Source organism: Nilaparvata lugens, chromosome 4, assembly GCF_014356525.2.
Source record: "Nilaparvata lugens isolate BPH chromosome 4, ASM1435652v1, whole genome shotgun sequence".
In the NCBI taxonomy this organism is placed as follows: Eukaryota; Metazoa; Arthropoda; class Insecta; order Hemiptera; family Delphacidae; genus Nilaparvata; species Nilaparvata lugens.
The window spans coordinates 7,802,778-7,830,611 of NC_052507.1; the positions used below are offsets into that span (position 1 = coordinate 7,802,778).

Below are 27,834 nucleotides of genomic sequence, written 5' to 3' on the forward strand. Positions count from 1 at the left end.
GGTTTTCTCAGTGCATTTACTAATCCAGTTTAAGTTAAACTAGTTGAGATTCAAGTTGGTAATAGAATGTCATCGTTTATAATATCAGGAAGGCTAGTTTTTACAGCAAATTTGTTATTTGTATACAAACCATCAGTAAATTGAGGTTATGTAGCTACTATTTCCTCGTTCAAAATCCACAGAGCTGTAAGCTGTACGGTAATAAAAGTGAAAAGCGATCAAGAAATTCTTCAAAAAATTATGAAATGCTATATTACTATTAGAAACAAACTTATATTCAGTTGGCACCAGAAAATATATTCTAGAATGTGAGATGAAAGCTTATTCTGTTATAAAAATCTACTACGGTCTTCCTTGTTTATTAGAAATCTTTCGAAAGCAAAATATATCAGTTATGTTGAAAACATGTTTTCTAATCAAAGACCACTGATAAAAATTGTCTTATTTTCTATCAAGTGGTTCATTCAATCAAATACTAAATTGACACTTGCTTTCCTCAAGCAAAACCGTTAAAAAAATTCTCTATCATCTCAGAAATTTGAATGGTTCGTTTTTTGCCCAATTTTCCTCAGTTCCAAAATTTCTTCGAAGTCATCTTTATCAATCGCATTGAAAACTTCTATCAAATCCTCCATTATAATTATTTTTACATTCAAATGATGATTCACTATAACCTGAATAATATTATCATCGTCTACAGGAGCATTAAAAACAACCGTCGAAAAATAATTTACTATTAGCTGTTTCCTCTTACAGATGTCTATTTAATCCAAATTATTAGGTTTAAACCTCCGGTTTTGTAGGTTTAAACTTTCCCAGAGTGTAAACTCAATACAGAGTTCAAACTGATACTACGCAAACGTAAATTTAGTTTAAACAAAAAAAATCCAGATTTGGTTTAAGCTTCAGCTGAAACTTACACTGTGCAAACATCCCTAAGAGATCTAGTGTACTATTTTAGAACACTCTACTCACTTATAACGGTGAGGTTGACCCTAGAGTTCCGAGTGGGTGATTTCCGAAAGTCCACCCTACACCGGTACACGCCGCCATCTTTGTCCTTGACACCGTCTATGGTGAGTTTGGCGGGAGATTCCTTCACGTTGAAAAAAGCGCGCGAACCGAGCGACGCGGTGTCCGTCCAGTGTTGAGCGGCCTCGTCCTCCGCCCCGTCTCTTCCATCGAAACTGAAATGTGAAACAGGTCTTATCAAATTCTAAATTCCCTGGAAGATGTCAACAATATTGCATTATTGGAATATGGATGCTGCTTGACATTTGAAATATAATACAAGTCGATTTTCTCATAAGGTATTTTTCGTGATGATGATGCCTGCATGAAATCTAGGCTTGTGCGTGGCTAATGATGATTTTCTTTTCGTGATGATGATGCCCAAATGAGGTTCAGGCTTGTGTGTGGCCAATTCAAATTCAAATTCAAATCCTTTATTCTGCCTGACATTTTCACAATGTATAAGCTCGTCAAAAAAAATACAGTGTACATAATAAGATACCAAACACAATATCAAGAATATATAACAATAGCTCAGAGTATATATATACAAGTAGGCTAACAGGGAGATTGACAAGAATAGTAACAGCATTCACATAGATGACACACCTTACAGTACACAACTTAGTCCAAAATGAGGAGCAGTCCTTATATTGAACATTCAAAGTATTCAGTCAATGAATAATATGCTCTCTCTATCAATTTATTCTTCACAACGTTCTTGAATTTCATTTTTGGCAGCTCTTTAACAGCTGAGGAAGGACTGTTGTAAATTTTTATCTGCTGAAATTGAACTGATGATTAGATTAGATTAAAATTTCTCTATTTATGTATATTACAATATGTCCCATTTCTCTTGGGGTCGGCCCTCCTAATCCTTTTCCGCCATTCCGGGCGTTGTTGAGTCAGTTCAAGCTCTAAATCCGTCGTCCTCATATCCTTGGAAATGGTACCCATACAGGTTGTCGGCGGTATACCAGGGCGTCTCCTAGGCTGTTCAATTTTCATGACGAGTCTGGTCATGTGATCCTCACCGCGTCTCGTAACGTGCCCGTACCAGCGCAAGCGATTTTCCCTTAGCTTATCAGTTATATTAGCAACTTTAAATGTTCCTCTTACATATTCATTCCTAACTTTGTCTTTCAGGGTTACACCTCCCGACCACCGGAGCATCTCTGTAACATGAATTTGTTGTTCATCTGACTTTCGCATAGCCCAACATTCAGATCCATACATTAAAACTGGCCTGATTGCTCTCTGGCTTATACACTAATTTACATTAAATGACGGTAATGCTAATTATTCAACGAATTTTACAAAGTATAGATAATTAATCTATGAGAATAAAGATCAAATGCAATTCGAATAACGATAATATAAAATTGTGATGTAACTTCATAAATCGACGGTGTTTCAACAAATAATTGTCGATTCTTTTAGAAGGATATAAAATAATATCCTTCCCATCAACACATGACCGATGATGAGAGAATGGTGGACCTACTGCTTTAGGTGGGTTCTGAACCACCGGAAATTTGGAAAAAAGTTGAGAAGATGGTACTTGCCTACTAGTATAAACTCTGCTGCTCTTGTATTTAGTTTTAGTTTATCAGAGATTGACAATGGTGTAATAACCGAAACCGGTCTTTCTAAGTATCAATAAATCTGTGGTTTTTTGACAATTTTTTAGTCTTTTTCATTCAAGATGGTATAGTTTATTTGTCTGGATATAAACTCCAACAGCTCTGCCGCCGAAACTAACACGAAAATAGGTCTTATCAAAAAATGGATTTCCTGAACAAAAAATTCCAATAGTATTGCGTTATCAGATTTAGGGTGAGTTTCACCAAATTCACGTTAACGCTTCGCTTAGTAATCTCCAGTTAACACTAACTGATGACTTTAACGGAAGAATAAGTAATTTGATTTCACCAACGAAAACTAATGTTACGTTACGAAACGACAGATGAGAGTAGATCAGGGTGGCAGTAAGCCGCCATGACACTTTTTTCACGATGGAAAATTCCAAAACACAAGTTTTGTTTACCAAATTGAGTGGAGATTAGCCTACAAATTTTGGTAATCTATATAAAAGCGAAATGGCACTCACTCACTCACTGACTGACTCACTCACTCGCAGAACTAAAAATCTACCGGACCAAAAACGTTCAAATTTGGTAGGTATGTTCAGTTGGCCCTTTAGAGGCGCACTAAGAAATCTTTTGGCAATATTTCAACTCTAAGGGTGGTTTTTAAGGGTTTGAAATTTGTCTTTTAGCATGTATGTTCTTCTTATTCTCTTAATTTATAATAATCGAAAATGTCCATACCATTTATGTTAATATAGAACTATAATCTAGAGAGAGTACCTCTTCGAAACAGTTGTTAACTGGTAACTAAATTAATAATTTTGTCAGGTTGGCATTAAGTTGAGTTGACTTTGTTAGGTTGGCACCAAGTTGAAGATTGAAATGCATTTATCACGGAAAAATTGATTGGGCACTGCTACTTTAATCAGAGCTATTGCAGGGGATATTATATTACTAGCCGTCAGGCTCGCTTCGCTCGCCATATCCGTTTAGCCAGACGTTTAGTCTGGACCCCCGACTGGATCGTCCTATCATATGATAAAAATGCTCAAATGAAAAATGCAGGCGAGCGAAGCGAGCCTTCTGATCTCATACTTGGACGATCCAGTCGGGGGTACAGGGGGCGGAGCCCCCTGGCTAGACGGATATGGCGAGCGAAGCGAGCCTGACGGCTAGTTAATAATAATTATAGTGCAGTTTTTTTTAGTCTTATGATTTATTAAATCTAATTTAGGCTGTAGTGTTGTAATAATTGTTCTACAGATTGTTTTTTTTTGGAAATAAGTAAAATTTTCAAATTTCACAGGATGTCTTCTAGCCATTCTGTCAATGTTGTGTTGTCTAAAGCTATCAAAAGAAGAAGGGACCCAACATTCACTAACAGTGAGAAAATGCATCTTGTCAATCTTATTGAAAAATGAGTCGATTTTGTCCAAATTATTGAAATCATCAACCCTTTCTCTTATTCATCTAGGTCGGCGAATAACATAATCATCATCATCATCATCACTGTCACTCTCAAACTGTTCTTCTAGCTTTCAACATGACAGTAAACAGAAAGCCGCCATTTTTCTCTTAACGACAGATTACAGAAGTTGACAGACCAAATTTGGCCGGTTAACTCTATAACCGCTCTTCAGCTATAACGGCGTGTGGTGAAACCCGATTTGGTCTGTTGAGGGATAATAATTGGAGTTTATGCTTCTTCTAACGATAAGTTTAGTTCCTGGTGAAACCCGGCCTTAATTTTTTTTTTTTAGATTTAAGATTGTAAGACATGCAAAATTCTCTGTTCTCAGATAGATTGATAGAAATGATGTGACTTATATTCATAGTCACGTCCATATTCATAGACGTTTCTGAAGCGACCATTCATGCTCCTAGCAAAAAGGCAAAGATGAACTGGAGAACTGATATGAGAGCTTTCTATTCCATAAATAACACCAACTCAGCTTTACAGAACTCTTTCCAAATGCAGCCTACATTTCGCAACTGAAGGAATGTTTGGTCGATAAATTCCAACTTTGTTTTCGAATCGGATACAGAATACGAATGTCACTGCGTGATGTAAGTTAGTGCATGCAGTCCAACTCAAACGTCTGTCACTGTCTGAAAATGTCGTGTCTCTGTCTGACAGCGTCGTGTCTTTGTCTGACAGCGTCGAGTCTCACTGTTGCACTTTTTCCACAACTTTTCCCCAAAACTGAGCGAGATTATCGGTCTTATTCTACCGCTGTTTATTGAATCGATATTAGGACTATTTATTGAATTGATATAACCACTATTTCACTATTCTATTGCCACGATCTCGAGATGGTTCATTCCATTTCATTTCGATTTATCGGAAATAATTTTCAAACCCATGACATTTTAAAAGATTTTAATCAAAAGTAGAGCTGGAAATTAAATTAACCTATTCAACGATTCAATCTGATTCATCCACCGTTCAGAATTATAAAAGTATAGGAATGAATCTATGTTAGAATGTATTCATTTTAATTCAAAAAGAACCGTGGATTCTCATTTCATATTCATAGCGTACTTTATTCATGACATTGTAGGCTACTTGTTTTGATTCCAATACTGATCAGTTTTGATTTGAAGTTTTATTTTGGAAACTCAAACTCAACGAAGTAATCCAGTTCACAATTATTATTAGTAGATGAACCCTGATAGAAGTTGAGTTGAATCAAAATAGAGAGGTTCTCAGTTCGGCCAATTTCCAGTCCAACATCTGTATAATAGGAGAAGCTGAGAAATCACTTAATCTATCCAACGATTTAATTGGAATTCAATCTAATTCACGCCTCATTCGAAATGTCATAGTATAGGAATAAATCTATTTTGTCAATATATCAATTTTCATTTTCTAAGATCTGAAAATAAGTAATCCATAATACATAGTTTAAGCGTGTAAACGTTAATAACGAATCATGAGTTTCACCAGGTTCACAATATCACTCATGTGACGTAATCAAAATATTCAAATCCCACGGTGAAGTTGAAATTAATCAAAATTCAATTACAGTCTCTTGAAGAAGGATAATGGCGGAGCTGGAATTTGCGATTTGGTTTGTTGTTTCACAACAGGGTTGGGAATTTCGCAAAATTCTCTATACAAAAGTCAAACAGTGAAGTTTTACGCCCGTATAATTAACTTTCATGGTCTTCACTGCGAAGTTTTGATTAGAGCTTGCAATCAAAAAGTTTTATTCTCGTTGCGACTTTATTGGTAACTATTATTCTCGATACTGGAAAAGTTTCTTAAGTTAAAATGTCTATAACGATTCAAAAGAGTCGGTTGAAATAAGTTTCGCAATATTGGAGAAAAGTTCGATTTTTCTGATCATTAACGACATCCTATCATGAAATCAATCTCTCGGAAAATGTCTTATAAATTAGTGTAGTAGATGAGAATTAATATCGAGGAAAACTCTCCGAATAAATAGTTATTGTAAAATAGATTATTGAAACTGAACTATTATTATTGTAGAAAACTGAATAGTAACTTTGACAAAAGTAAATCATGACCCTATTTTGAACTTTTTATGGATCTAAATTTGTGATATCCTTAGTTTTTCTCTCCAATTCAGTATCTTTTGTAAACGTGAAATAAATACATCAATAATTATTCGTTTCGTATATACTGTTTTTTCCATTTATTCTCCGCTAGAGATGATGTCCATGTGATAGACTTGTGCGTGGATGGAAAAAAGAATGACTATGTGTATGATGAAGTTGATGAAATATGAATATTCAAGGAGTGAGTTTATTTGTTCATCATTTAATGAGCAGATATGATGTCCATGTGAACCTTAGACTTGTGCATGGATGGAAAAAATAATGACTATGTTTATGATGATGTGATGATGATGGAATATAAATGCAAGGAGTGAGTTTATTTGCTCATCATTTCATTGTAATATTGACAATTGTTAATAAATAGATAAATTGACAATTTGAAGAGAGGGGCTATACGTTGCAGTCAAACCAAGTTATGATATATATTCACTATGTATTATTACACCCACTCTAGTAGATGGGTACCCATAGTTGAGTAGGTTCATTCCCGATAAAAATTTAAATTTTTATATTTGCAGTGAATTTTACATTTTGTTTGATTGCTTGTTTGTTTATTAAAGGAGAACAAACTCATCTATCATTATTCTTATATGATAATCTTTGAATCCTATACTATTAAACGAGCAATTTCTGTTCATATGTTTGTATTTCACCGGATCTCGAAAACGACTCTAACGATTCTCACAAAATTCAGAACATAGTGGTTTATAATATAAAAATTCGATCGCACTAGGTCTCATCCCTGAGAAAACTCGCTGAAGGACATTAAAAGGATAATCATTATTCATCCTTGGGAAAACAGCTGATAATAATTATTTCGTCGTCTGTTGATGATGGAAGTGAGTGAGCGAGTTCATGTGTGTGGGACTATGTCTAAATTATGACTCAGCTGTTGAACTTTTGTAATCATTCAATCAGGGACTTAGTGCCGGTTGCAAAAAAGGCCAGGTTATTTTTAATCCTGATTAATTCAGTAGAGCCATCTTTTTGAAATGGTCTTCTCTGATTTAATGACGTGAAATTAATCAGGATTAAAATTCAACCGGATTTTGTGCAACCGGGCCTTTGTGAGGGAAATTTTTGCATCACTCTGGGAACTAATCTCAATTCACTGAGAATATATAGAACATTTCTGAATTAACTATGAATATTATTATAATTTCTCCTTTCGTAATAATTTTTTCATGCTCTTGTACTCCAGAGCGAAGCTCGGTCCCGATATTATTATTTAATGATTCACAGAATAATATTAATTTATTCTAGTTATTTTTCAAGTATCAACTGCAATTACTAAATGAAAAAACCAATAACCAATCACAATTCGGATCGTTCAAATATGCTGACTCCTATCTCTCAACATTCAAAAAATAATGACGTTGTAAGTGCTGCCACCTACCGTCCTTTCATCACCTACGATGTCGAACGCTTTCGACTAATCACAAGCTAGAAGGTTTTGTCACGCCCATCATCACTTCTCATTGGTCGACTTTAGTGAGCTCCACGTTATAATGACAGTGGAGAAGATAGAAGAACAACGTTGCCGAACCTCTGTCTTGTCAATTCCTTCTATAGACGGTAGCTGATACAGGTTTATCAATGTAATATTAACAGTTCATTCTCGCTTAAAATAATCAATTATATTTTATCAAACAAGAAATTCCATTTTATAATGATTAAGATGATATATTTTGTAATTTAATTATCAATTCTACATTCTTGGAAGACGATCTGGCAACAGAGCAAAGCGAGAAAGAGATAACGCTATCCGCTTTGTTGGATTTATATAGAATTCCCTGAAATCTTTGCAGAAATCAATCTGAATGAAAGACAAGGATAGCGATACCATTGCTAATCAAACACTGTCATTATAACGTTGACCTCAGTATACAACAGTAGTCCTCAGTTGTGTGTGCTGCCAATCATCTACCGTCTATTTTATCAAACTCGTTTAAGTTGCCACAAGTGAGCTTGAAATATCAACGAATTTTGATAATATTGATGAGTAATATTATCAAACCTTCAATATTCATTATTGATCATTGATTTCTTCTGGACTATTCTAGGAGTGAAAAAACATCTGGCATGAACAGGTTCATAACCTGAAAATGTGGACTATATTTTTCAAAATTTGTGTTGGAAAAGTAAGGGATATGCCTGTTTTTTCTTCCACTACGTATTTTTGTCATCAAATAAGATAAATAGAAGATAAGACCGTTTGACTTTTGTATAGAGAATTTTGCGAAATTCTCGACTATGTTGGAATCCTCTGGAAAGAAATTTTGACATAACCTGAAAATGTAGACTATATTTTTCAAAATGTGTGTCAGAAATAGTAAGGGAAATGCCTGTTTCTTCTCCCACTACGTATTTTTGTCATTCAATAAGACAAATAGAATATAAGAACAGATTTGATTGTTTGACTTATTCATGGAGAATTTGAGAAATTCTCGACTATGTTGTGAAGCAACAAACCAAATCGCAGATCCCAGCTCAGCCATTATCCTTCTTCAAGATTGATTTCATAATATTTTGAATTCTGATTTATTCCAACATTACCGTGAGATTTGGTTATTTTGATTACGTCACACGTTTGGTATTGTAAACCCGATGAACAAGTTATATCTCTTCGACCTGATCCTTGTCTGAATTATATTGGAGAACAGAACTATTGTTATGTCTTGGATTTCTCAATAATTATTTTTTCTCAGCTTATATTTAACATTAATTCCGTTCAATTATATTTTCATAGATTATATATTTAGCAAATATTTATAAGTGAATATTTATTGGTATGTGTACCTGTAGATGGGAGTGAGAGGGATGCGCACACCCATTCCTTTCTCTCCCTCTTTGTACCAGAGCACCAGATGGACTCTGTCGTCCTTCAGCTGTGTTGCCACGTCGCACGGGATTTTTGCCACACCTCCTGCAACCGCCCGCGTGTCTGAGATTGGCACTGAAACAATTGAAAAACTCGGTCAACAACTGAAGGATTCATGGATCACATGCACACTGAAATGAGGGGATGACCTCAAAAATAGATTGTAATGATTCCATGATTTTGATTGACAAAGAAGTCACAAAACGAAATTTCTATCAACTAACGAAGTCTATGGTTTAACAATTCAGGTGGATGCTGAGATAATTCAGATTGAAATCATTGGTTATGATTCCATGATTTGGATTGACAAAGCAACAATCTTCGCCAGTAGATATAACCTTCTGACTTGTATGATGTTAGTATAGTTTTGACATTGTCTATTGCCAATGTGCTTTTGACAATGAAAAATTATTTTTTCTTTATAGATTTTGCCACTTCTGGCACAGGGTCAAGTCCAAGATCAAAGGTCATCTTGGTCAAGATCAAGAGATCAAGGTCAAAAGTCAAAGGTCAAGGTCCTTGCAGTGTTGACAACTCACGTCCTTAGCAAGTGTGTCTAAGATTACACTGTGTCTTTATTGCACTTACGCTTTAAAGAATTTGGGGTCGCTGAATGCAAATCCGAAATCAGAATATTTCTATCTTCATTTTCAAGAAAGATAGTTTTTGAGAAAAGTGGGACCGAGAGACGTAGAATCACCATGTGAAAGCGGCGATTTGTCCGCTAGTATCTCGATCCAAGCCGGTTTCTGCTTGCCTTGAGGGGAAAAGAAGTGACAAAAGGTGGTTGCACGTCTCCTATCGTGTGAAAGTAGCCTTAACAATACAAAAACTCGGTCAAAAACTGAGGCCTATGAATTCATGAATCATTATGCACCCTGAAATAAGGCGAAAACGGTTGTAATTATTCCATAATTCACCCTAACAATCTCTTTCACTTACAGGGAAAAATCTCCATCAATCAATTACAGCTGGGTGTATTAGATAGACAATGCATCAGATCAGAACGCTATCAACAAATCAAGTCTAAGGTTTTACGAATAAAGTAGATACTGTGATGATTTTAGACAAAAATCGGTGGTCATGATTCCATGATTTAAATTAAGAACGTTACAATCTTTGCCACTCCATCAACCCTTTGGTAGAGAGTTGATGTACCCTTTTGGTAGAGAGTTAGTGGAAAGGATATTTTGAATATTCTTTCAGAAGAATGGACATTGATATGTCCAAAGCTCCGCCAATTTTTGTAGATGCATAACAATATTATCTTTAGTTATTACAAATTATTTTTCCCATATCATTAATACAGTTCAATAATAATTTTCTTAGTCTATATTATGTAATTCATCTATAATTTTTCTGTATTGTAAGCTATTGTATATAAGTGTAAAAGCCAGTCTTCTTCTTCTTTTGGTTCCTATCCGTTCCGGATGTTGGCAACCATTGTGGCTATGATGACCCTGTTGACTGCCGCCCTGAACAGCTGTGCTGTGCTCATTCCATACCATGTCCTCAGGTTCCTAAGCCACTATTTCTCCTTCTTCCAGACCTCTTTTACCATCTACCTTGCCCTGCAATGCAATTTGGAGTAGCTCGTATCTGCTTCCGTTTCTCATTATATGTCCGAGATATTGGAGCTTCCTTGCTTTTACAGTATTGAGAATTTCTTTTCCCTTTCCCATTCTGAAAGCCAGTATATATTGTAATCTACATAAATAAAGTTCTCAATCAATCAATCAATCAACCACAGCAAGAATGTCTGGAATAGATCATTTTCACACTAAAGTAGGGTTTACATTAGTCACTTAGTTACATTGGAACAGTGTACTCTGGAACCCGTTGGCCGACATCACTCTTTCATCAAGAAATTTGAACATGGTGTTCATGACACAATCTATGAGCTCATAGTTCAAACTTATGGAATAAGTGAAAAAATCATACTTCTCATAGATTCTATGATAATTGACCGAGCGAAGTGAGGTCTAAGATTCAAGTCGACGGTTTGGCCTCTTAATGTTTAAATGTTTGAATGTTCAAATGTTCATATGTTTATATGTTGCGCATTTACGGCGAAACACAGTAATAGATTTACATGAAATTTAACAGGTATGTTCCTTTTCAAATTGCGCGTCGACGTATATACAAGATTTTTGGAAATTTTGCATTTTAAGGATAATATAAAAGGAAAAAGGAGCCTCCTTCATACGCAAATATCAGAGTAAAAAATCAGACTATAGAATTGTTCATAAATCAGCTGTCGAGAGGATTATAAAATGCATGCCATGACGCATGTAATTCAATATCTCAATGTAATTTGGTAAAAAATCAGCAGCTATGTAAACTATTAATTACATGCCTCATTGCATGCCTTATTTAATGCAATTTTTATGCACTATTAAATGAGCTATTGATAGCCTGCAATAACGCATGCAATTAAAACTAAATATAATTATTGTCTCTCGATCTTTCCCTACTTTGAACTCGGGCTGTCCTGTTGCCATATTTAGATAGAGATTGTCCAAATTTTCAAATTTCAAATTTATTCATTCCTTGTACAATATTAAAAAAATAATCAATTGACATATTCAATGTATAAATACAAAAAATCAAAGTACAAGAGAATGTCAAGCTCACAAGACATGAGTCCGTTCGTCAGCTTAATTAAGATAGGTTATGTTTAAACTTCATGATTTTTGTCAAATTTTGAATCCAAAATACTTATAAACTAGAAATTTGGAATTTTTAAAAGTCGAGAACCAAATTAAATAAGAATACTTCACTGAATCATCAGTGATAACAGCAAAATACTGTATTAATAATCGAAAATAATATTTTATCCATCATGTTGGCAGTTTTAGCATAAAAGCCTAGTTTCCCATCTTGGAGATTTCAACTGATATGTCGTGAAGTATGTTCATGTATAACATAAAAGTTGTAAATGAAAACTCGTCTCAAGTTTGATTAATGTAAAAATATCATAAGAATGAGTGTATAATCATTTAGATCATGATATTAAATCGCACAAGAAATTTCGGTAAGGACTTTGATATTATTGAACTACATAATCACAGATAAAGATGGAACTTTCGTTATACAGAAGCTCCACAGACCATTTAATGCATAAAAAATTGAAGTTCTCTTATCACTTAACGAAATAAACTTTTCCTGTAATTTCCAACCAACAAGTCTATTTTTCATTTTTTAGTTTTTTTTGCGGATGATGCCTACATGAGCTTTTTGCTTGTAAGCCTCGATGATTGGGAATGAGAGTGTTATTTGATGATATAATCAAACGTCCATGCCTATCGGTGTGATTCGAACCCATGACCAGGTAGCGATCCACAATGCGACTTATCGATCTGTTACAATACGCGTTCAGTTTGCATCTCAAGTCATCTCGGATTTCCTGGCCGGCTAATCGCATCACTCTTGATGCGGAATGATCGAATTTGAATCAATTCAGAATGATTCATAGCGACATTATTTTAACGATTTAAATCAAATTCAAATGAATTTGAATCAATTCAGAATGATTCATAGCGACATTATTTTTTCATAATAATTTCACACCTCTCTCATAGATGAATCACATCCAATTATATTTTCCAACGATTGATTTAATTATGTTACTCTCCATGCCATTTGATGAGAATCTCATGATACTGTTTGAATTGTTCGAATGTTTATTGTTTGTATTGGATTGATGCTACTCATCCATCAGAAATGATTACAGTATGAAGTGTATCTCACCCCACCGGTATCAATCAATCCTCAATTTCTAACCCTTTCTCCAAATGCTCCAATTGTGTTTAACGATTCCACATTCCTGCAACCCATGATAACAACTTCTCTAAAAATTCGAGTGGTTATCAATTTTTCTACCTCCAAACCCCGATTTCAAAACTCACTAGTTTATTGAACAGTTGTCCGACTATAGTGAGGTCCACGTTATAATGGCAGTGGAGAAAGATGGGAGAACAACTTTGCCGAACCTCTGTCTTGTCAATGCCTTCTATAGACTGTAGCTGATACAGGTTTATTAATGTAATGTTAACTGTTCATTCTCGTTTTGAATAATCTATATATATAAAAGCGAAATGGCAATCACTCATTGACTGACTGACTGACTCACTCACTCACTCACTCACTCACTCGCAGAACTAAAAATCTACCGGACCAAAAACTTTCAAATTTGGTAGGTATGTTCAGTTGGCCCTTTAGAGGCGCACTAAGAACGGATTTGGAAAAATTTTAACTCTGAGGGTGGTTTTTGAGGGTTTAAAGTTCGTCTTTAAGCATGTATATTCTTCTTATTCTAATCTCTCAATTATAATAAATTGAAATGTCCATACCATATTATGATAATATAGAACTATAATCTAGAGAGAGTACCTCTTCGAAACAGTTGTTGACTGGCAACTAAATTAATAATTTTGTCAGGTTGGCATTAAGTTGAGTTGACTTTGTTAGGTTGGCACCAAGTTGAAGATTGAAATGCATTTATCGCGGAAAAATTGATTGGGCACTGCTACTTCAATCAGAGCTATTCATGGGAATATTATATTACTAGCCGTCAGGCTCGCTTCGCTTGCCATATCCGTTTAGCCAGACGTTTAGTATGGACCCCCGACTGGATCGTCCTAACATATGATCGTCCTACATATGAAAAATGCAGGCGAGCCTGCTGATCTCATTCTTGGACGATCCAGTCGGGGGTCCAGGGGGCTCGCTAGACGGATACAGCGAGCGAAGCGAGCCTGACGGCTAGTCAAATATATTCTATTAAACAAGAAATTCTATTTTTTGATAATTTCATAATGAATTTACATGATTAAGACGGAATATTTATTTATTTATTCAATCATTCAGAACAGAAAATCACAACTTACAGAAAAGTACCATAGGCTTATAAGCCCAAAAACGGTTCCAATTCTAATTTATAAAACAGTCCAAATGCAGATAGGTTATGTGTTATTACTCAACACATTCTTTTAAATTGAAATGTTAAAGGCAAAAACAGTTAAAATCAAAAGGCAAAAACAGTTCAAGCACATACGCAGCTCTTTATCTGTAGTTCAAGCTCTCATATTGAGGTCCACGTTATAACAGCAGTGGAGATAGATAGGAGAAAAACATTGCCGATCCTCTGTCTTGTCAATGCCTTCTATAGACGGTAGCTGATACAGGTTTATTGATGTGATATTAACTGTTCATTCTCGTTTAAAATAATCAATAATTGTATTCTACCAAGCAATAAATTGTACTTCTCAAAAAAGAGTATAATGGATTAACATAATCAAGATGAAGTATTTTGTTAAATAATTATCAATTCAACATTGTTAAGAATGTAGAACCTGGCAACTGTAGGTACTGGCAACAGAGCGAAGCGAGAAAGAGATAGCACTATCAGATTTGTTGAATGATAGACAAGGATAGCAATGCCATTGCTAGTCAAACACTGTCATTAAAACGTGGTCTTCATTATTGTATAATGAACAGTTGTCTGACAAGTATTGGAATCTCTAATCAACCCAGCCCCTCTAAAAAAACCAAACGGTTTTTATTTTCATCTCCACACTCCAAGTTTAAAACTCTCGAGCGAAATGAGCAGTTGTCTGACAAGTATTGGAATTATTTATCAAAAGACATACGTATTTTTAATAACTACACGTCACGTCAGCTCTATGGATCATTTATTCTGTGTCAGTGGCAACTGTCAATAATTGAGAGGGGTTATAGACGAGAGTGAATTCTTGTTTTTCCTTTTAATGGGTCGTGGGATGGGTGGAAGAGAAAGGGGAGGTTATAGCGCTTTTTCATCAGAAAATTCCCAAGCGTCTCCGTCATCTATCGAAAAATGTTCGTCGTTTTTATTTCCGATCTTTTTCCCTCCTTTTCGTTGTTCTCCTCCCCTCCCCCCTCATCAACTCATCCTCCTCCTCCACCTCCTCCTACCCCAAGCATTAATCCTCCTCCTCCTTCCTCATCTACTCCTTCTCCTCCTCTTCTTCCACCTCATCCACCTAATCCAGCTCTTTCCCCCACTACTACTGATTTCTCAATATCCTCCTTTCTCATCTTCTCTCCCTCATCATCATCATCATCATAATTCACATTCTCACTATTACTTATTCTCACTCCAATTTTACTTATTTAGTTATTTATTTATTTATTTATTTATTTTACTTAGTTGTTCATCTTCTGTTGTTTATTTATTTATTTATTTATTTTACTTAGTTGTTCATCTTCTGATTTAATTTCTGTTTCACAATCTCCTACTACTTCGATTTTTATCTCTGGCTCTCAACATTCTGTCCTTCCACTTGCAAATCCTTTCTCTCCTATTCATCCCCCATTTATATATTATTTAACAAAAATCCTGAATAAATGCTGTAAATCACCTCGAAGACTTCTGCTACTGCAGACATTGACAACGGGGTTAACAGCTAGATGGAAATTCGATGAGAACTACTATCAAAAAAAAAAAAAAAATCAGATACTGATTCCATCTGTATCCCCCATTTCTTTCACCTCCACATAATAATTATCATTATAATTCCCATACTTATTCTCACTATCTTTTTCATTTTTTCCACTCCTTATCCTTCTTCTAATTTCATTTCCACTTCACAATCGGTTTATTCTACTACTTTAGTTTTCAGTTCCTATTTCTGGTTCCTTTTTCATCTCCTCTTTCTCATCTTTATCATCATCATAATTCTCATTTTCACTATGACTCTTCAATTTTACTTATTTTTTTTTGTTCTTCTTCTGATTTGATTCCTGTTTCACAATCTCCTACTTCTCCCATTTCTATCTCTGGCTCTCAACTTTCTATCCTTCCACTTGCATATCCTCTCTCTCATATCCTCAATTTCCTACACTTCCACATTATCAATTTTATTACAATTTCCACCCTCATTATCAATCACTTTTTCATTTTTTTGTGATTTTATTACCACATTGGATCACTGTAGTCTCTAGTTAGTCCTTTTTTTGTTTATTCGCTTCAATTCTCTTCTTTTCTCACTTTCTCATTTTGCTACACTAGAAATCCTTCTGATTCCATTCTCACATCACAATTGGTTTCTCCTTCTTCATCTCCTCCATCTTCTCTTTCTTTTCTTCCTCCTAGTTATTTACCTCTTTTTCATTTTCTTCTCCTTCTTCATCTCCTTCACCTTCTTCTCCTTCTTCTCCTTCTCCTCCTTCTTCTCCTCCTCATCCTCCTCATCCTCATCCTCCTCCTCCCACACCTTCTCCACCTTCATCCTATCTTCCTCTTTCTCCAACTCCTTTTCATTTTTTCACTTCTCGAACATCAGAAATTGAACAGGGAAGAAACGAGCGACGGCGGTGATATTGAAATGATGCCCAAAAGCACAAGTCATGGTCGTGTTTTCCCTTTTATTTTCCGATGAAGTTTTTCAATTTTCATGGCAGCAGCAACGAGCGGACATCACTTACTGCTTCCGGGCATCGTTCTCTTTCCCTCTCTCTCTTTCCCACCCACTGTCTCTTTTTCTCTCTCACTCTCTCTTTCACTTTCTTCCTCTCTCTCTCTTTCATTCTTTTTCCTCCTCTTTATCTATGTCTCTCTCATTCTCTCTCTCACTCTCTCTTTCTCTCTCTACATTTTCGGCTCTAATAGAATGTCACCTTTATATTGCATGTTAAACAGAGTATGACACACTCAAATCAAGACAAGGATGGCAGAGGAGGTGAAAAAAATGAAAGTATTTTACGAGAGACGTGAATAGATATGTTTATAGAGTGGAAATGGTATGAGAGAGAAAAATAGTGAGCTCTTTATAGTAGAGAAAGGACTAAATGAAATTTTTCACTACAAGAATCAACCTATTTCGGACTATGTGTAACCTTATCTAAATTTGGGAGAGGAATAGCACAAGGTTACCTTAATTTTTCTTCCTACATTTTTATGATGTACTTATTGTATCAATCAATGAAATATTAATAAATAGTTGGAATATACAAGGTCGGATAAAGAGAGAGAGAGCGTGAGTGAGAGAGATTAGATTTGGAATAATTGTAGTTCCACATTCTTATAAATCTATATATATAAAACCGAAATGGCACTCACTCACTGACTGACTCACTCACTCACTCACTCGCATAACTAGAAATCTACCGGACCAAAAACGTTCAAATTTGGTAGGTATGTTCAGTTTGCCCTTTAGAGGCGCACTAAGAAATCTTTTGGCAATATTTTAACTCTAAGGGTTGTTTTTAAGGGTTTAAAGTTCGTCTTTTAGCATGTATATTCTTCTTCTCCCAATCTCTAAATTATAATTGAAATTTCCATATCATATGTTACTATAGAACTATATTCTAGATAGAGTACCTCTTCGAAACAGTTGTTAACTGGCAACTAAATTAATAATTATTTTGTCAGGTTGGCATTAAGTTGAGTTGACTTTGTTAGGTTGGCACCAAGTTGAAGATTTAAATGCATTTATCGCGGAAAAATTGATTGGGCACTGCTACTTCAATCCTGGGAATATTATATAACTAGCAGTCAGGCTCGCTTCGCTAGCCATATCCGTTTAGCCAGACGTTTAGTCTGGATCCCCGACTGGATCGTCCTATCATATGATAAAAATGCTCAAATGAAAAATGCAGGCGAGCGAAGCGAGCCTAACGGCTAGTTACAATATATTATGCTAGTTCACATGTGTTTGTGGAGCATGAGTCTGTACGCACTTCAAGGACCAAACCATACGAAGCGTTTTTAGGCGTTATTAGACGGTGTTTCGAGAGTTGGTAAGGCAGTTTGCTCTCCGATTGCCTGATTATCAGCTGATTCCCGAACGTCCACCCAGTCAGCTGATTCGAAAGCTTCTGTCCTTCCGACTTTAAAGACGCCGTTTGAAAACGCACGGAAAGACGCTTCGTTTGGTTCGGCTCTTGATAGGGGGTTTTGGATATCACTGCCGTGTTATTAGGACACAAGTGTAATCAAATCTAATAGACCATATAATTATCATAATTGTATAAATTATAACTCTATATAAATGGTATAGGTTCGAGGATACATTGGATTCTAAAAGAGACCCTGATTTCGGTTCTAATAGTTTAATAAAATAGATTAGATTAGATCAGAGTTATTTATTCATTTATGTTACAATATCTGAGTGAATATGGAGATTGAATATGAGATTGAATATGGAGAGAATTATAATATTTCAGACAAATACTATAATATTACGAGAGAGAGATTGATTGATTGCCTTTATCAAGGGCGAAGTTAGGACTCCAGGTCCTCTCTGGCACACAACCTTTTACATTTCATACAAATGAATACTAACAATAACAAAATCAAGATTATAATAAGAATTAACTAAAAATTTAAACTTTGAATTGATAACTAATACAAGATGAATTTTTACAAAAATTAATTTTGAATAGAGATTCAAAATTATGATTACAAAGAGATTTAGAGCTAAAAATTCAAACTAATAAGTAGAACATATAAATACAAAATAAGTGTAAAATATATGAATTCAAGACTAATAATACAAAAAAGAATAAATTAAAATTACAAATTTCAAACTTAATAAGCATTCATTAATTCACTAACACATGCAAACAGCTAAAATAATCATTAATTAGACTTCCCAAGATCGAAAATATTGGAGAGAGAGAAAGAGAGTGAGTGGGAGAAATAAATATAGAGACAGTAGGTGAGAGAGAGTGTGAGAGAGTAAATGAGGACTGGGAACTTGATAAGAGTGGGAGAGTAGCAGTCAATGGAAAGAGAAAAACCATGTATGGTGTGTTAGGGGGGGGGGGTGCTAGACTGACCACCACCACAAAATTTTAAGAGCTCTCAACTTGGACAGCGGAAAACTCGGAGATATTTTGGCGACAGAATAATCCGCTGGACATTTATAGCCTGCCACACGTACGATAATCTGTGATAATATTTATCCTCCAACGAAAACCGAATTGCCGTTCTGGCCGACAGAAAAAATACCGCCGGCCATATAACCGATATTGAATTTAGTCTGAGTCTATACGAGCGCCGAAAGTTCTTCTCTGATATTTTTTTATGGTTTTCTGAGAGTCGAAGGACAGGATATATTGGGTTATTTTCCACAGTGGAAAATTATGAGCAAGAGGAGATGAGGAGATGGGTAGATGATTGAATGGGGAGATGGGAAGATAGGATGATGAGAAGAGAAGAAAATTGGAAGACGAGGAAATGAGTAAATTAGAGGATGAGGAGAATGTTGAGGATGGAAGGAACAAGAAGAGGAGAAAATATTGGAAGGAGAGTTGGAGGACGGTGGGCAGTGGATCAAGAAAAAATAATGAAAATGAGAAAGAAGAGAAGGGAGAAAAAGAGGAGAATGATAAATAATAGAGGGAGGAGAGTTGAAATACTTGAAAGTTGAAGAAGGATAAATTTTCAAAACCGATGGATTTCAATTATGTTCAATTATTGACCGATCGAAGTGAGGTCTAAGATTCAAGTCGACGGTTTTGCATTTCTCTTTATGTTTGTAATTTTGTTTATATTCATATGTTCTGCATTTACAGAATAATATAATTTATAAAAATGTTAAATATTGAAATAAAAATTAATGATAGAATAATTAATAAACCAATTTGATAATCCAATGAATGATAAATAAATGAATTGATATTATTATAAATACTAAAACTGAATATATATATTGAAATATATTCAATTATACTTTTGAATTTTATTTATCATTCATTATTTTAAATTATATATTTTTGTATTTAAAATTGATTGGTTGATAAATTATTTAGAAATTGAAAATTATTCACATTTGCAAATTAATTGGTTTATTTCAATTATTCATTGAAATGAATTATTAATTGGAATAAATTTTCAATTGAATTACTAATCATTATAATTAAATTATCATTATTCCATTTCAAATAAATTAAGGTTTTTATTAATAACAAAATTAAACAGAAAAGCATTTGATGGATCTCAGGGAATTTTACCAATAATTAATCACTTTTCATATTCATATGGTAACTGTAGGGAAAATTTAATGTGAAATACTAGCACAAAGTTCGTTTGCTGCACTCAAGAAATCTTTATTCTGCACTCGCCTACGGCTCGTGCGTAAACGTTTCTTTCGGTGCAGCAAACTGTCACTTTGCGCACTAGTTGCACAAATAACTATTCATGAAATTTGACAGGTGTTTTCCTTTTTGAATTTCGCGTCGACGTATACATAGGGTTTTTTGAAATTTTGCATTTTAAGGATGATACAAAAGGGAAAGGAGTCTCCTTCGAACGCCAATATTACCGTAAAAGTCAGACTTTAGAATTATTATCATCATAAATCGGCTGTAGAGTGAATTATCAATTCCATGCAATGAGAAATTTTGCATTTCAAGGATAATACAAGAGAAAGAGGAGTCTCTTTATTACCTTAAAAATATTACCGCCAATATTACCTTAAAAATCAGACTTTCGAATTATTCATCATAAATCAGCTTTCGAGTGGATTATTAATTGCATGCAATGACGCATGCAATAATTATCTCAATGTTACTTAGTAAAAAGTCAGATGTCGTGTGGACTATTAATTGCAAGCAATGAGGCATGCAATATTGATAACTCGAAGTAGCTTATTATTTTCTCCCGACTTTTCTCTGCTTTCAACTCGGTAAGCTTTTGATGATAGCATAGTGTTGTTTACAACAAATAATTAGCATTTTAATGCTAATAATTATAATTAATATCGATAATTATTGTCGATACAACAACTCAAACAGTCATTAGTTGTTTACACACCGATATCTCGCCGACACATCAGGACAGGACATAATTCAGTCTGATGGACAGTATTAGAGGAGTCTGTGGTTTTTAACTGCGCGAGGTCTACTGTTCACAGAACTACTAGTATCTATATCAATAATAATCATGAGGAGAATAAAGTGGGGAATAAATGAGAAACGGATTAGAAATAATGTGGAAACGAAAAAAACTAGAAGGTAGAAAACACAGGGAAGAAAACATACAACAGGAAGCTATATTGGCTGCGATGTATGTCCGTCCGTCTTGTAGCTCCACAGTCCATTCGATGAATTCTTCTAAATACAGGAAATGTATTTCCTCTCGATTAGATTCGAGCCATGGCTTCCATTCAAGTGTCACATTAAGTGTTCACTCTCTCACTCTTACTCACATCGAGTGTTTACTCTCTCACTCTTCGTCAAGTTGAGTGTTTACTCTCTCTCTTTCTCTCTCTCTTTCTCTCTCTTTCTCAATTTCTCTCTCTCACTCTCCATCACATTGTGTGTTCACTTTTTCACTCTCCGACACATCGACTGTTCACTCTCTCACTCTCACTTACATCGAGTGTTCACTCTCTCACTCTCCATCACATTGAGTGTTCACTCTCTTACTCTCATTGACATTGACAGTTCACTCTCTCACTCTCTCTTACATCAAGTGTTCACTCTCTCACTCTCCATCACATCGAGTGCTCACTCTCTTACCCTTATTGACATCAAGTGGTTCCTCTCTTGCTCTCAGGTAAGTTTACTTCTTCCAAAAAAAATTGCCCCAAGAAAACACACAAACTTCACCTGACAAACTTGAGAACAACTTATACCGTACAGTTTTCATTGCGTTATGGATTGAGAGAAAGAACAATAATTTTAAGAGTAGACTCAAAATATCTAAAATGGTAATTCGAAAATGTTATAATTCCAGTGAAGGATATATCCTGAAGAATATATATAATAAGATAAAACAGAATAATATGAATTGAGTTTGAAATGAAAGCACAGTATACACAAGCCAGATCATGTAGTTGTTTCATGGAAAACAATACTGATTAGATTCAATACAAGGATACATGATCTCATATATTTATAAGAAAATGCATAATTTGATATTGAATTTAATTGTTCCAGTAGTTTCTCATTGCGTTATACTCCTGTTATACTCCGAACTCCTCGTAAATCACTTCAAACGCCAAATATAAATCGCCCACTTTCAGAAAACTTGGAATCTGTTCATTATTTTTGATTAGCCCGCAGGTCAAAGATATCTTGGCGAGTGAACTGCCATATACGGCGCGAAGCCCGAGAAGCTCCATAGAGCTCGCCTAATTAAAACCGCTCCCGAATTTGCAAAGTCGAGTTGGAGATTTATTAAATCAATTAGAAGTTATAATAGCTTGTTGGAAGATGAGAGCCGCCATTCACTATAGCATAATGAGATTGGAGCTGTCGTCTCAAATTTTCCCACAAAATTGTTAAGTGCTCGCTAAAATTTCCCAGAAGGTCAATTTGATGAGAGGAATCCAATTTTCAACATTCGCGACTGGAGTAGAGATTGAGTTTAAGGGTTTTATGCTTGAAGATGGATTCTTTCAAGGCTTACACAACAAAGACAATATCAGGGGAGAAATTGGAAGGAGAAGTTAGAATAGATTCAAAACTATGTATATTTTGCAAGAGAATCTAATTAAATTCAATCACCGTGAAATCACTGGCATGTCAGACTCGTTCATTAGTTTTGGTTGCATTGGTCCCGTACGATGACTTCATTCAACGGTGGTAAAACTTGATTGGATTTTCGTAGAATTGCCTCTTATCACCAGAACGATGATAAGATGACAATGTGCCAGGAATATTGGGTTTTGCGAGCTTATTATTCCCTCAATCACAAAAAAATCTTGAATATTTTTGATTCATGAAATAACAATAATATCGAGTGACCTGGCTGGCTCAGGTCTGGTGTCAGAGTTTTCAGGTCACAACTGATCAATTTCAGGGCCTCTGACATGACCTAACGACTGCTTTTTAGACAGCCGGGACCGTCGGCTGAATGAAGACTCTCAATCATTATGCCATGATTCTGTTGAATATGCATAGTTCCGAGCCTCAATGTTTCCAAAGCTTCTTTGGATCTAAGCTTCTTGATCTAATGGAAACTAGAAATTGATACTATTGAAGAGCAATGCTTTGGAAATATTATTCTACCTGCGAAGAACCATCCTCTTTTACGTTGGAATCCTTTAGTCTCAAAAGGTATTGATCCCAAAAAGTATTGGTTCCAAAGCTCCTAGCACCAAATTGTTCTACCTTTCTCTTGTGTCCCTTCCACTTGATGTGAATATTCTCGCCGAAAATGATAACTGAACGTTTTGAAAGCTTTTAATGTTTCCCACAACTTTTTAATAGTTATATCAATTCATTCATTCCCATTTGTATGATAATTTCCAACTTTCATTACACCATTCACCATTATTCCATCGACCTTCATCACCTTTATAATTGATTACAAACTGAATACATTAATTCATTCATTTCTAAGAAGCTTCAATTCCCACTTTTGAATATATTATCCTACATCTTCGATCATCCAATATTCATATACCTCAGTCTGTCCCATTCGCATAGCTCTCTCATTATAAATTATCCTTGAGGAGTTTAGAATAGGAGGATATTGTGTTCCTATTTTACAAGGAAATATCATAATTTAACAAATATAACCACTTATTTAATTTGTATTTATTATCCTCACGAGAAAGCACACACCGGGAGAGAAAAACTAAGGATACTACTTGTAAAATAAAAACAATATAAAAAACTTTCAGTACCCCTTTATTGAAAACTGTTGAAATATTTCAAAGGCTTCAATAAAAGGGTACTAACAGTTTTTATATTGTTTTCATTTGAATCTGAAGCCCATATAAGCGAAGTGATTTCATACTACTTGTACTATTTCACTCCCAAATTTAGTTAACATTCCAAGAGTCCGAAATAGGGTTATGATTCCACTTTCTTGAATTTAGTTTATTTTGACTCAAGAACAACAAAAAATGAGGATTTCAAATTTTGACGGTTGAGAAGATTTTCTAATTTAACTAAATCATATAGAGCTATTCAATAGTTCTTTTATAGAGTGATTATTGTTGCACTACTATTCACTCTTTAAGACACAAATATAATAGAAGATTTTTTATCTATTTATACAAAGCTAAATATTTTATTATTGACGGTACAAAATATTTTCCAATTTATTCATACAGAGCTATTAAATAGTTTCTTTATGGAATGATTATTGTTGCAGTACCATTCACTCCATAAGACACAAATTAGAATACAAAGAAAAATAAAAATCTCAGTACCCTTTTTATTTTTCTTTATATTTATATTACAAGTATTATATTTATATTACAAGCCCTATTCAGAAAAGAGATAAATAAGACACAAATTTAATATAGTTGAAGATTTTTATGTATTTATAATGTTTTTTTATGGAATTATTATTGTTGTACTATCATTCAATTCTTGAGACACGTCTGGATTCAGACAATTACGTCATTAACAATATTGTCCAAACAAATTATTATAAAATAATATCTATCTCTAGAAATATATTTATCGAGAATAAGCTGAAGAAGTTCACCCACGGAAGTGGAAGCAACGTCCAAACATTTCTCTTCAAATGATATACGACTTTAGCAAAATATTTACAAGCAACGAAATGAGTTTAGTCAGCAACGCTTATCCTGAATGTGGAGCTACTTGGCAAATATTGATTCGACTCAAGTTCCAAAGTTAATTTTGGAGCTTAGAGGGCTGCAAGTCCCCCGAGTGATGCTCAGCCCCATAAGGCTCTGGCCAGGAAATTCGTTTTCTAAAATATGGAGAAAGTTTTAATGGACAGGGCGACTAGTGTTTAGGAGAATGCTCTGTTTAAATTTCTAGACGGCGCGCGGTGATCTTATTTTGAATATGAATGAAAAGCATCTCACTGTAGCTTAGCTCACTCTACTTTTTCACTCACAGTTTGAATATCAGATTCATCTTTGAAGCTTCCAGCTTGACGGTCGAGAGTCATTTTTCATTCTAAGCGAAAAAGTCTGCTCAAAAATTGCCTGTTTATTCAGGACTCCTCATAACGCAGCTACATATGCCGCTCATACACTCCATCAGCGATTCTCTTTTATGTGGTTACATAGCGTGGGTGGTCCTTATTATCTCCACCAGAGTTGGGGACATTTTGCTCAGTTGATAGTTTATATAATCCTTTTAAGTACGGGACTTTTTTTTCAGGGAGGCCGTTATGAGATAACACGGATTCATCGACATTACTATATTCAATTTACTGAAATATACTTGATTTTGGTGTTGATTATAATGATGATGCTAATTATTTATGAAATCCCTTAAAGTACAGGAGATGTTTTTCACGGAGGGCATTACAAGATAACAAAATTATATTACTATAATGAGGTCCACGTTATAATGGCAGTGGCTGAAGATAGGAGAACAACGTTGCCGAACCTCTGTCTTGTCAATGACTTCTATAGACGGTTGCTGATACAGGTTTATTAATGATTACATGTTCATTCTCATTTAAAATGATCAATTATAATTTATTAAGCAAGAAATGCTTAATTTCTATATTTTCAATAATCTCATAATGAATTTTTAAAATTAAGAAAAAATATTTTCCTACTCCTATTTAAATTCTTTATTAATTCATACAAAAAGTACATCATAAAAATTATAGGGAGAGAAAAAATAAGGTTACCTTGTGCTATTCCTCTCCCAAATGTATAAGGTTACTCATAGTCCAAAATAGAATTAAATATTTTTATATTTAAATAGAATTTTTATATTTTGTTAATCAATAATTAATTCTACATTGTTGAAAGACGATCTGGCAACAGAGCAAAGCGAGATAGCGCTTTGTTAAGTGATAGACAAGGATAGCAATACCATAAACACTGCCATTAAACGATGACCTCACTATAGTTCTTATTACTGTATTCCATGTACCAAACATTTATTTTGGTGTAACAATTAAATCTTGTTATTCCATTCAATGAACATGATAATCATAGCTATTCAATGGTGGAATGGCTGTTGATTTTACTGATTTTGAACGAAAGAAATCGGCCAGCTAACTTGACTATGATTTAACTTATTGAGAGATTGAGAAACTGAGAAATTGATATAGTTTGAACTGTAGACAACTGATAATATTATAAGCGAGTAATCTCAAGCTCCATGTAGAATTAGTCATGAAGAATATCTGATTACTATTAGAATTTATTGTTTTGGTCTCTATTCTCAAAATGATAATTCATTAATACAGTTTTAAATATTAAGATTTGTTTCATGGGTAGGAACGTTTTCTTTTCGATAGCATTAGGAACGGGTGTAGTCATAACCACCTCTAATACAAGGCCCTGGCCTACAATATTGCAACGTCGCCGCGTAGGCCTAGAATCTAATACATGATTGATGAAAAAGATCAGCTGGTATTTTTTAAATATTTTCCACCAATCATGTATTAGATTCTAATACATGAAAGGAAGCCTAGAATCTAATACATGATTGGTGAAAAAGATCAGCTGGTATTTTTTAAATATTTTTCACCAATCATGTATTAGATTCTAGGCCTACATTGCGACGTTGCAATATCGTAGGCCGGGGCCTTGTATTAGAGGTGCCTATGATGTAGTTTATCAAGAAAATTAGAGAGGTTGTTGAACATAGTTTAAACGGAACGCCTTTCTCCAATCTTATTGGTGAATGCCTCAAAAGAAGAACCAATCACATTCAAGCAGCAGCCACTTCGTTGCAGGGCACTCCCACTTTTTAGAGAATGGTGGATACAAGACTGCTGCCTTAAAATGACAACTGACTCAGTTTTGTTGATATCCTAAACCCAATCAATGATATCGCTTGTGGAGTGGAAATGTGAAGCAAATAATATTACTGAGTTTTGATGGGTAGAACATCTGAAGACTGGGTAGAACACACTGGGTAGATCTGATCACATTGATTTGTTATATTGGGAGATATCAATTGACATTCAAATCAGTAACATCCAATAGAATATTATCATGGTTTTGTACCAGTAGAGCCTAGTTTTCATAAAAATGCATTGGAAAGTGAGAACCTGAATTTGAATTTTACATTCCATTAGTTTTTGTTCCACAATATTTCTACATTTTCATGGAACACACCATATTATGTTATTGTGATATTATAATCTAATATAATATAATAACACTATTTTATTATCATATGTAGAACACCTTATAATACTAATAAAATTATATTCTTGATCAATTCAAATTGTTATTGGAGTAGAGAATTTCATTATCCTAAATTGATAACATGTAGACATGACAACTTTTAAAAATCTGGTGTGGCGCACTCACACAACTTTCCTTGCCGTAATGAAAATTGATCACCTGACGCTAGTGTTCCCGCGCATCACAAGTCTACTACCGTATTCAAAGATTTGAGCCAGCTGGTGACAGGGCAATAACGCTGGAGACACACATGAGGTCTGCTATCTCTTCATAGTGAATGATTTGATAGAATCAACAATAATTTGCAATTGAATAATCACATTTTCTCGAATTTAAAGCTTATTTTTAATTTTAGGTGAAAATGTTACTGAACATTAATTGTAGAGATTTTCATGCTCAATCTACTCCACTTGATTTTTTTTGTTTCAATTGTATCTGAAGCCTGATAATTGGGAATCTATCTGCATTGATGGGACGGAGCTCCTGAAATTTTTACAGACATGGGACTTGTGGCAGTTGATAGAGCTTATCGATGACTATTATAGGTATGAATTTGTTCAAAATCGTTGGAGCCGTTTCCGAGAAAATCACGAAAAACCCTGTTTTTGACAACATTTTCGACATTTTAGCCGCCATCTTGAATTGCATTTGATCGAAATTGTTCGTGTCGGATCCTTATAGTGAAAGGACC

The 27,834-nt window shown here is 34.6% G+C and overlaps 1 protein-coding gene across 1 annotated transcript in view; it reads right to left on the reverse strand.

The window, feature by feature from the left end:
- The window catches only part of LOC111047086 (hemicentin-2), a 182,650-nt gene that overhangs the window by 141,039 nt on the left and 13,777 nt on the right, over window positions 1-27,834 (reverse strand). Inside the window, 2 exon segments of the mRNA XM_039425636.1 lie at window positions 976-1,187; window positions 8,982-9,138. Of these exon segments, the coding sequence (XP_039281570.1) occupies window positions 976-1,187; window positions 8,982-9,138 (369 nt within the window).